Source organism: Lethenteron reissneri, chromosome 14, assembly GCF_015708825.2.
Source record: "Lethenteron reissneri isolate LAM-NWPU_2019-01 chromosome 14, ASM1570882v1, whole genome shotgun sequence".
In the NCBI taxonomy this organism is placed as follows: domain Eukaryota; kingdom Metazoa; phylum Chordata; class Hyperoartia; order Petromyzontiformes; family Petromyzontidae; genus Lethenteron; species Lethenteron reissneri.
In genome coordinates, this window is record NC_083792.1 from 268,513 (window position 1) to 280,562 (window position 12,050).

General features: G+C 49.3%; 1 protein-coding gene across 8 annotated transcripts in view; it reads right to left on the reverse strand.

Annotated features, from left to right (window-relative positions):
- PPP1R21 (protein phosphatase 1 regulatory subunit 21) overlaps window positions 1–11,095 on the reverse strand; it is a 107,717-nt gene extending 96,622 nt beyond the window's left edge. For 6 of the 8 annotated variants that reach the window (XR_009755106.1, XM_061551209.1, XM_061551211.1 and 3 more), the window contains exons 1-2: window positions 10,822–11,095; window positions 7,779–7,983 (exon numbers count right to left, since the gene is read on the reverse strand). Coding sequence is in view for 7 of the 8 variants with exons in the window: in XM_061551209.1 (XP_061407193.1) it covers window positions 7,779–7,832 (54 nt within the window). In the remaining variant the exon portion in view is untranslated. The remainder of the gene's footprint in view (window positions 1–7,778; window positions 7,984–10,821) is intronic. The other 2 variants (XM_061551208.1, XM_061551207.1) reach the window with 2 other exon arrangements.
- Window positions 11,096–12,050: the final 955 nt, after the last annotated feature.

A 12,050-nucleotide genomic window follows, 5' to 3' on the forward strand; every position in this document is an offset into this window, starting at 1 on the left:
GAGGTCATAGACATCCAGACGGACAAAAAGATGTATGGACTAAACCTCCCAAGACATCTGGAGATGTACAGATAATGTGCAGAGTAAATAACGGTTGAAAGTTCGCGTTTTCTTAACGTTTTCCTCACCGAAAAGTAGAAACTTAACAAAGATAATTAACCAACAAACAATAATATTTTTACTATTATTATATATTTCCTACCTACACGACCTTCCAAAAAAACTAAAGAGTACGAATTCCAGAAAGCTTAAGTGGAAACATAGTTACATTTAACCTCAGGACATTAAAATATAACTCGGAATAAAACACCAATCTCTGGAGAACTAAACTTGGCGAAGCCCCAAAATAATAATGTGACGAGGAGCATTACGAATATTCATTAAACATAGACGAATGATAACCCCGATACTAAGACCGAAGGAACTCATAAAATATAATTCAAGAATAAATATAACACACAGGACCACATAAATGTATTGCAAACATCTCCTCAGCCACCTTTGTCTTCCAGCGGGGTCTGACAAGCAAGGAGGGAGCAAAAAGGTCACAAGGGGGGGGGGTTTGTGCTGACATTGGTTGTTTTCTCTCGCAAGAGACGCGGAGAGAGGAGAGGGTGCTCGCGTGTTTGAGTTAAGCACGGCCGCCTTTGTCTCCCCGCAGCACAAACAGTCGGCCCATGAATGCTTGGAGGGTTAGGAAAGGTCGCGAGGAGGGGGTGTCTGCTTCTTCTCGCTGTTTGTGTTTTTCTTTGTTGCCCGCTCGCAAGGAATGCAGAGAGAGGGGAGTCACGTTTGGAGTTAGGCACACACACATGACGAGCAGTCTGGGTTGAGTCGTGCTGAGTCTCGCAACTCGGCTTGCGACGCGGTGTTGCGACAGGGCTCGCAAGAGAGCGGAGGCGCGTCGTGCCTCGAGGAGAGATGGAACGACGAGACATCGTTAAAGTGACAGTCTGAGAGCAGCTTGGGTTGAGTCGTGCTCAGTCTCGCAACTCGGCTTGCGACGCAGCGTTGCGACGGGGGCTCGCAAGAGAGCTGGGGCGGTTGTGCCTCGAGAAGTGATGGAACGAGGAGGGGTCGTTCGAGTCACAGAAGTCTGAGTTCAACCTGGGACGGGGCTGGGTTTCAGCCGTGCTCCGGCTGGCGGAGCGTCGTGAGGAAACAAAACACTGATGCCGATAGCCGGTGTCGCTTCTCGCAGAACGAAGTTAAGTGCGAGTGAAGCTGGCAGCTGCACGAACAAGGGAAGCACGGAGCAGAGAGAGTGACGAGTGACGACAAGCAATCAACCTGTAAAAGGGCGGAGATCGCCAAGCGTCGACCAAGCGTGCAAAGCAGAGAGCGCGAAGCAGTGGAGAAAGCCTAGTCAAACGGCTGTGGAGAGAGAGAGAGCGCAAGAGCAGCACGACTCGGACGTCACCGGGCGTCACCGAGCGTCGTGCCAACTCGTCATCCAGCAGAGGGAAAGAGAGCGCAAGAGCAGCACGACTCGGACGTCACCGGGCGTCACCGAGCGTCGTGCCAACTCGTCATCCAGCAGTGGAAAAAAAGAGAGCGCACAAGCAGAGACGCGTCCGAGCGAGGGAGCAGCAGGAGCTTGCGGCGGCCACGCCCAATCGAGAGGAACACCTGGCCGCTGTTTGTATCCTCCTACACCACACAAGCTAACGACACAATTAATATTACGAGGGGACAACGCACACACAGCACGCACACGAATAAGACTTTCAAAAAGTGATCTTTGCGTTTCAAAAAGGGTTGCCATTTCGAGGTGGTGCGTTCAATATCAACTGATCGTGCAAAGCAGTTGCTGCCGTCGAGTTACCTGAATAAGAAATGTTTAGTCATTCATTTTCGTTAACTACATAATTTCGCCAATGAAGAAGTATTTTTAGTCATTCATTTTCGTTAACTGCATGATCTTGCCCATGAATTTATTGACGTATACCTGCTTTCGCATAAGAGAGTGTCATGTGCTTGTTTAGAATTAAAATTGCTTAACACCAACTGTTCGAGTGCTTCTTTCCAAGTCCATGCAAAACTGTCTTATTCTTGATAACTGTATCCTGTGATGAGATCTGAACCTGGAGACCTAAAATAACAAACACACTAAGATAATCAGCAAATGTTTAATCGATGATAATCGTGTTATCCTGATTGATATAACTCTGGATAAACGAAGCTAAGCCTAATTATCACAACCGCACACATTAACATAACCGCAAGCATCCGCATAAATTACTACGATTATCTCCGCGATTATCATAATGTATGCAGATAATTACACGCATTAACATAATTTATGCATATTATTACACACACTATCATAATTAATGCGATTTGCGCATTTTTCGGAAAATTATTAATTTTTATTATTTTTATCAAAATTTCATAACCCAACACATACAACAGTCTTTAGCCGCACATTTGACGAACATTTACAGAGATTGGAGACGGTGTTTGCTAGGATGCGCTCCGCCAATCTAAAATTTAAACCCAAAAAGTGTCACCTACTGCAACGATCCGTGCGCTATTTGGGACACATAGTCAGTGCGGACGGGGTGGCCACGGACCCAGAGAAGACGGCGTGCGTTCGCAACTGGCCAACCCCGGCCTCAGTTGGGGACGTACGTCGCTTCCTTGGGTTCGCCTCATATTATCGCAGGTTCGTTCCGAACTTTGCTATGATCGCTAGGCCCTTGCACCTCCTTACGGGGAAGGGTCGGAGGTTCAGTTGGGGACCGCCGGAGGAAGCGGCGTTTAAGGGCCTACGCGATCGGTTGGCGACGGCGCCGACATTGGACTATCCGGATTTTGATCGACCTTTTATTCTGGATACGGACGCTAGTGACACCGGGATCGGGGCCGTTCTGTCACAGTCCAAGGGCGGCGTGGAACGCGTGGTAGCCTACGGTAGCCGCGTGTTGTCCCCGGCAGAAACCCGCTACTGCGTTACTCGCCGCAAACTATTGGCTATTGTCTATTTTCTCCGCCAATATCGGCCCTATCTATACGGCTGGGCTGATCGTTTATTGTGCGCACGGACCATGCAGCTCTGCAATATGCCCTGAGAGTTGACCAACCATCTGGCCAACTAGCACGATGGTTGGAAACCCTGCAGGAATTTTCCTTCGACATTCAATATCAGAAGGGGTCGCGTCACGCGAACGCGGACGCGCTCTCCAGATTACCGCAGGGGTCCCCTTGCGCTTGCGCGTCGGGTACGAATAGGTGTACGCTGGTTCAGCTACCCCCTCGGCCTGTTGTGTCAGCTGTCGAGGTGCCTGATGCTCCGGTGTGCCCAGGACCGGCCGATGGGGTTCTGAACCTGCCGCGCTCGGTATGGATTCGCGAGCAATTGCTTGATGACTCGTTGGGGGCTTTACGGAGTCGGGCTGCGAAGGGAGCGGGGAAACTGCTATCCGGTGGGACGCCGGGGGCCGCTCTCCGGGATGGGTTGCTCATGTGGAGGGAGGGGTTGCACGACCGCTGGCGTCTGGTGGTACCGTCGTCGTTACGGTACAAATTGATTCGGACACTTTATTACATCTCGGGGTGCAGAAAACTTTGTTAACGTTGCAGCGAGACTACTTCTGGCACGGCATGACGACGGATGTCGTCGGACACATTCGGGCGTGTCCCGAGTGTGCCCGGCGGAAGCGGCCTAAAAACCCATATGTGCCGCCAGTGCAGTCGATACAGGAGTCTCGGATTAACGAGTTGGTGGCGTTGGATATTTTGGAACCCTTCCCGCCATCCGCTAGGGGCAATACATTTTTGCTGGTCGGGGTGGAATATCTTTCCCGCTGGCCGATGGCTTGGCCCTTACCCGACCAGTCAGTGGCGTCTATCATGGATGCCTTCCTGTTTGGATATGTAATGGACAAAGGGGCGCCGGAAAGGCTACTCACGGATCAGGGGCAAAATTTTTCTTCTAAATTGTTGGCGGAAGTGTGCGCTGCTCTGGGAACCAAGAAGGTTCGAAAGTCTCCCTACCACCGGATGGCATGGTGGAACGGCTTAATCGGATGCTGTCGGCCATGCTATGTCACACGGTTAACGAGAAACAAGCCGATTGGGATTTGCATATACCTGGGGTACTCTCCGCGTATCGGATGACGCCTCATATGTCCACAGGGTATTCTCCATTTTTTCTAATGTACGGCCGCGAAAATGTGCCGCCGGTGGACGTACAGCTGGGTACGGGGGTGAAGGGTCCTGTTAAGCCTCTTCCCGAGTACATTCAAGACACTGTTCGACGCGTCACCGAGGCACGGGAGGGGGCCCGATTGGCTACTGCCAAGACCCAGGCGCGAAACGAACACTGCGCCTGGCACTCGAACGGTAAATGCCCCTGGAGAGTGGGGGACATGGCATGGCTGCACTGCCCGCAGGTGCGGCCGGGGACCTCCCCTAAGCTTCACAAACCATGGCAAGGGCCGGTTAAGCTTATTGAGGTCCCTAACCCGCAGTCCGCGCGTGTTCGGTTCGGATCGCGGCGCTGGTACGTCCATACGTCTCGGTTGAAACCCTACGTGGCCCCGCTGACGAATGCGTCATCTCCTGATGTTGCCTTGCCGGTGTCTGTTGCACCCGACGCACCTCTGCCTTTGCCTGTTGACCCTGCAAGCGCGCCTGTCGTGCCTTCTACAGACGAACCAGCCGTGACGCAGGCGGATGCGGCGAATCCTGCTCTGGGTGGGCCTACCACGGCGACGGGGACACTTGACCCCGCTGCCCCTCCAACCCCACCACAGACACGGTTGCGGGAGACCCCGGACTTGGGTCTCTCTGGGGAACGGGACCTTGGTGTTGACGGGCCTCCAACAGCGGCGGGCAGTTCTAATCCCGTCGCTCTTAAAACCCCGTCGCGTTCTCGGTCTATGGGGGGGCCGCCGCCCGTTCGGGACGGGCCGGCGACCCGCACGCGTTCCAAATCCCTTTCCTTTCGTTGATTGTTTTGTTATAATCTCCGTTGTCCGGTGATGCCAGATGGTTAAAATGTTGCTCGCATTATTTTATTCTGTTGCAGCCGGGGACGGCTGGGTTTTCATCAGGGGGGGGGGGGGGTCGTGTAATGCGAGCAAGGATTGAGGGGGGCAGAGTCTGGGTCACGTGAGGAGAGGGAGGAGTTAGGGTCACGTGGGGGAGAGGATTTAGGGAGAGAACCGGAAGGGGATCGGGGAGTTGAGACGGAGTGAAACGGGAGGAGGCCACGCTGGGCAGTACGGGGAGAGTGGCGCGATCGCCACGCGTCGGGAGACGACTGCTATAATCATAGCAGGAACTACCACAGTCAGTATGCACTGCTGTAATCATAGCAGGTACCACTACAGTCAGTATGCACTGCTGTAATCATAGCAGGTAACCACCACAGTCAGTATGCACTGCTGTAATCATAGCAGGTACCACCACAGTATGCACTGCTGGAATCATAGCAGGTACCACCAGTCAGTATGCACTGCTGTAATCATAGCAGGTTACCACCACAGTCAGTATCCACTGCTGTAATCATAGCAGGTACCACCACAATCAGTATGCACTGCTGTAATTATAGCAGGTACCACCACAGTCAGTATGCACTGCTGTAATCATAGCAGGTACCACCAGTCAGGATGCACTGCTGTAGTGAAAGCAGGTACCACCACAGTCGGTATGAGACATTGTGCTTCGATACCAAAACAACACCATCAAACGATTTTCTGACACAAGCAGAGCATATTATGCCCTACAATACCCCATTATACTGTGGCAAGTCCAAAATGGGTGCCACATCCAGTTCTTCAAATTATCAAAGCTACACGACGGACATCCTCACAAAACTGTCTCCTCTAAAAACTTCTATTCCTTCATGATCATGGACAGAGAAGGAGGTAACCACATATTACGATGCGCCAACCTCTTCCAATAAGTATGTTGTCGATGAGTATGCCAAAATTGAGAGTGAGCGCTTTCTTTACATTCAAATTAATCAAAAACGCCTGCATATATAACAGTATGCTCATCTCAGGGACACATTCAATGCTGACGTACATGCGAACGTTCAGAATGTGAGTAGATTAGTTATTTTGCCTTCATCCTTCACAGGTGGACCAAGATACATGCATGAGAAGACTCAGGATGCCATGACGTACATCAGGCAATATGGCAGGCCCCATCTTTTTATCACCTTCACTTGCAAGTCTAAATGGAAGGAGATCCAAGTTGAGCTTTATCCAAACCAAAAGGCAACAGGCACACATGACATCATTGCAAGGGTCTTCAAACTCAAAGTTGATGAACTCATGAGGCTTATTACGACTAAGGAGGTGTCTTTGGAAAGACAATATGTAACTTGCACAACATTGAGTGGCAAAAACGTGCTCTTCCTCATGCTCACATTTTGCTATGGATGACAGAAAACATTCATGCAAGTGACATTTACACATTTGTCAGTGCTGAGCTACCTGACCGCCATCAAGACCCTGCCCTATTTGATGTCGTCTGCAAGCAAATGGTCCATGGCCCATGTGGGCAGTTCAATGCAAATTCGCCATGTATGCAAGACCGCAGGTGTACCAAAACGTATCCACGCATCTTCTTGAAAGACACTCAGTCAGGCCATGATGGCTATCCTCTATATCGTGGCAGAAATACTGAGCATGGTGGATTTCAAACAACGCTCAGACCTCCCACTAACTCTGAAATGAAGGTTGACAGCCAGTGGATCGCTCCCTACTGCCCTCTTCTGTGCAAAATCTTCGAGCCCCACATTAATGTGAAATTCTGCAATTCTGTGCAAGCCATCAAATATGTTTGCAAATACATCAACAACGGCTCTGACATACCTGTCTTTGCCTTACAAAAAGAGGGGCAAAGTGTGGATGAGGTTAAATTTTTTGTCCAAGGAAGATACATCAGCAGCAATTAGGCCATTTGGATAATTATTGGCTCCCCCATCCATGAGCGTTCCCCCAAGGTCGTCCATTTGCCAGTTCAACTTGAAAATGGCCAACGCATCTACTTCACCCAAGGAAATGACCAACAACAGGCCCTGGGCTCCACAAGATACCACCCTGATGGCGTTCTTTGTTTTGTGCCGAAGTTATCCATTTGTTGCCAACCTGCTCTAAAAGTTCCAATGTGCGTGTGTAAGTCGATGTCTGTGTGTGTGTGTAAGTCGATGTGTGTGTGTCTTTTTTGCCCGGGCAACGCCGGGTACTTCCTGCTATTAGGCAATATTTATGCTCTCACGGTCGCCATCCCCCCTCCCCACTTCCTATTATTCTTATGGAAGAAAAATTCCCCGTTATACATCGTTTCATTATAAGTTGCAAATTTCTGGCGACTAGCTCTGATTGATAACCTAAAAATTTCAATTACGGTAAAGAGATTACTTCTTAAAACCCGACTAATCATCAACCAGAGAATGGTTACTTTCCAAAACCAGTCCCCTCAGTGCTGTGATCCAAAATAAGGGTTGATTTGGTGGACAGTTTTTTGTTATGTCGGCTGGCAGGTAGATACCACCCTGATGATCCTAAATACAGGTTCAGCGAGTAGCGACATGGTTTGCATGCGGCTTGACAGGAAGACTCTTTACTTCCGGCTCTGAAAAGAGGTCAAACCAGCATAGCTGCCAGGTGGTGGAGGGGGGGCTGCACTGCCTTACATACATGTTTGATGATTTTTTCTGTTTAAAACAAAAGCATATCAACCAAAATGGGTCAGCCCCAGAGACTTCCAAGACCCAAATTTGCTTGTTTTGAAGTCTCCATCATTCACATTTCCATGCTCACCTTGGCGTATTCTTGTGCTAGCTTCTGATACTTGGCTTGAGTCTCCGATGCCATGGCCGGGCAGTTTTCTCGCACACACCTCGGTCTTGCCCACAATCCCAGAATCTGAATCTCTCCCAGGAGATGGGAAATACAGCTGACGAGCCACTTCCCAAGACGGCCGTACCACTCTAGCTCTTGCCGTCGACAGGATCTGCTGCTGCTGCTAGAATCGAGAGGATACAGCACAGGCATTCCACATGCAATCAGACCACAGGGACAACAGCTGAAAGTGGGCAGCTATGAAGGACAGTGCAACACAGAATGAGGTGTATAGCCAGCCTGATTGCGTTATTCTCCCCGGTGCTGATGATAACGAAATACTGTTATTCCAGATCTCCGTTTTAGTTTCAATTAACCTTGGAGAGGCTCAGGGCAGTTTCAAATCGCGTGTTATTTGATGTTGCATAACACAGCTAGAAATCGAACCTGGATTGTAAGCGTGAAGCATAGTGCACATGTACCACTTATATTGCCACTCCACACGAAGCACATTCGCCAGCAAATAGTTAAAATGTTCTCTGGCAGACCCACCCTCATGGGACGTAAATACGTTATATATTTTTCCAGCAAACTCGTGTTAACATACGCACAATGGTGCCAACGGAGACATTAACATGAGGTGAGCAACTCGTGCTTGTGTCTTAAGCAGGGGCACAGCTCTAGATTTCAACGGGGGGGGGGGTGCAAGATCCGACTATGGATCTCCCCCCTCCTTCTCTCGACTCACGTTTACTGATATAGCTAGGGATGTTTATATACTATTTTACAATAATATGTAGGTTAGAACTATATATTGTTTTAGTTGCACTGTTTATTGGGTTTAGAGGAAGACAGTCTGACATCTATATATAAAAGGGAAATGTGTGCTCGAAATGTTTAGCATACTTTCCAACATGCTACAAACTTGAAATTTGGCATGTGGCTAGCTTCCAGACTGTATACAATGCTAAAAGTCTTAAAATAGACTCATAGCTCAGTGAGCCTTACCTGGTAAAATTAAAATAGTAATAAAAATAGTTTAAGGAGAAATCGGTCAATGAGCTGACAGGGCAATGTTGGACTTGCGTCGAAATAGCACGTCCCAATACTGTATGCAGTGTCAATATTATGTTATATTCAGTAAAGTAACCTAAACGCGATACAATTTAGCGCATTAAAACACAAGCATACACCTCACACTTCATCACAAAGATGAGGATGTGGCACAGCCATTCGATAAGTTTTCGTGACTGCAGGGATTCATCTTCTTGGTTCTTTCGGTAAAGTCACGTAGAAGGGAAATAATAAAATAATAAAACATAATAAAATACAATTCTCACGACGTTTCGCCCACAACGCAAGCAGCCGTCCTCAGGTGAAGAACAGGGCTGTCGGAAAGACAGCGTCCGAATCATAATTATGTTTTATTTTTTATTATTTTATTACTTTCCTTCTACGTGACTTTACCGAAAGAACCAAGAATAAGTTTAGCACAACTCAGATCCAATCCAACTCCTCGACGATTCAATTCCAGAGCTGAACAAAGCACGTAACTTCCTGGCAACACTTATCGTGATTTCTGTATTGTTTGATAAGAAACACGATTTCCAAGTGTGTGCATGGTACGTACCCTGTGTGTTAAGACAACAAACTATCTTATCAGGGATAATGTGCTACTTGAGAAGTTAGGCGAATTTATATGAGCTCATTTGTGGACCATTCATTTTGCCTGGAGGTGAAAAGCAGGATACCTACACACTTATAAGATAACTCTCAAACTCTTCCACAAATCGCGTCCTCGTGTTCACAGCAGTTGTGCATAGCAGTCATTTCCTCCTCAATCTTGGGTGAGTAGTGAAAATTTTACATTCCTGCGGCCGGGATCAATCTGTGAAAAACAGCTTCATAGCTCATCGGATTCCCCCAGCCTAAATAAAGATTCTGATTCTTTAGTACAGCCACTGGTTATTCCCCTTCAAGTACAACCTACTAATTACTACTTTGTGGGATGTCACATACGCCGGCCACAGGAACGTGGAATTCACACCAACGGGGAGTAGAACGATGTCCCACGCTCGAATGCAGAGAGCACAACCGAGAGCAGCAGCAGTGAGACAGGGAGATGGGGAGACAGTGAGAGAGAAAGTCGGTGAGACAGGGAGACGACAGGGGGACGGTGAGAAAGGGAGACAGCAAAACTGTTATACGATGAGACGGGGAGACAGGGAGACGGCGATACAGAAACATGACGAGACGGTGAGAGAGGGAGACGATGTTCCCCACTCACGTCACTGTGGTTAGTGCGTAGCCGCGGGGATTCTTAAAGCTGCAAGCCTAACCACATTTCACCACAATACACTCAGAAACTATTCTAACGAACATGTAGAGCAGGGCCTACTCATAGAAATAATTAGCACAATGCCTTTCGTTTCGAACGTTGCCTTGTAATATTAAATCTAGGTCTGACGTTTCGAATCGAGGACCCTTCTTTAGAGAGAGGGCATTCATTTTAACAAAGCAACAACGTAGTGCGGCGAACCAAAAATATGTTAAATAAAATGACACGTGGGACATTAACAGACATTGCCAAATGAAATACTACACACTAGATACAAAAGCCTGAAGAGAATAAAGGTTTCAATGGCTCATGAATTTCAATGTAAACCCCGTGTTAGCTACCCGTTGCGCTCTGTATCCAAGCCGTTTCACGCAAGCTCGCAAACATCGTTTCAGGTGCCAGTCAAGCGCGTCATGATACGAATGTTGATTATTAGTCCTAATGTATTATTAATAGTTATAACTATGACGGCGCTGCAGTGGCTACTGTCACGCATCACTCCCATGCATTGCCAAGGCACAGATGTCACTGATGTGCCATGGCGCGCTGCTTGTAAGTCGAACTCGTCAGAGAACCCTGCGGCTCGTGCCGACATCACCGGGACTACGCATCGCGGCTGCGATTGTTCACGGAAAGGCGCCGAGAGCCGCCGTGTGAACTCAAGAGGAGGGAGAAAGCACGCACCGGGAGGGCGCGGTGAGGCCTGGGCAAGGCGGCGGCGTTCGTGGCGCAGGCTCCCGGCCAGGGCGTCTAGGCAAGACGGGGGGTGGGGCGGGTTTCGCAGGACACTCTCCGCCTTGGGGCCACTGGCGCGCGGCTGTTCGCCATCGGCGCGCTGCAAAGATGACGGCACCAGCAGAGAGGGGCGCGGTGGAGGAAAAGGTTGCAGAGGGGAGGCGCTCCGCACTCGCGTCCACACCGAGGGGTGCGGCGGCGTTGGCGACGCGGGCCGCGACGTATCCGGGTCACGAGGTGAAGCGGGCGAGCGTGAGACCCGTGATTGGCCAGTCGCACTGCGATGGGAGTTATGCTCTCCGATGGAAGGGATGGGAGTTTTTTCAGTTTCATTTCAGTTTCATTTAACACGTTCCTTCGGAGTGGGCAGGTAGGAACTTGGTTGGACAGCGCATTCGTGCACGACAGACAGAAATATAATCCTTGGTGGGCAATGTGGAAGCTGTTGTTCCTACCTGTATAAGTGTCGTGTATCGTGTCGTGTATAGTGTAGTGTAGGTTAAACGTTGAGTTTTTAAGGGCACCATGGGGGTGACCAGCCCCAACCCACCCAGCCCCCACCCAGTCCCACCCTCCCCTCCCCACCCAGTCCCACCCAGCCCAACCCTCCCCACCCCCTCTCCACCCAGCCCCTCCCCACTCTCCCCTCTCCACCCAGCCCCACCCCTCCCACCCCCAACTGAATCACCTTAAGGCTGGGAATGTTGAAAGAAACACGAGGCAAAAGATCCGCTTTTTAAATCCTTTATATTAAGTTCACTTGCTTGCTTGCTTTGGACCGTGAAAATCTTGCGGTCGTTTTTTAACCCACTTCCCGTGATCCAATCGAGCGGACATTTTCCACACAGACTCGTTGTGCGTGACAATTAATGTTCGTGAAATTTTTTTTCCAAAATTTTACACTTTCTAGGCAAAAAAAATGTATTTTACATTTATTCAAATGGAACTCATTCATGGCTTTGGCTGAACGTCACAGGCCCTGGCGGAGTAGCGCAGTTGGTAGCGCCCTCGCTTCCCATGCCAAAGGTCGCGGGATCGATCCCCGCGTCCTCCACAGGTGAATATATTATTAAATCCTTTATATTATAAGTTCACTTGCTTGCTTGCGTGCTTACGACCGTGCAAATCTTTCGGTCGTTTTTTAACCCACTTCCCGTGATCCAATCGAGCTGACATTT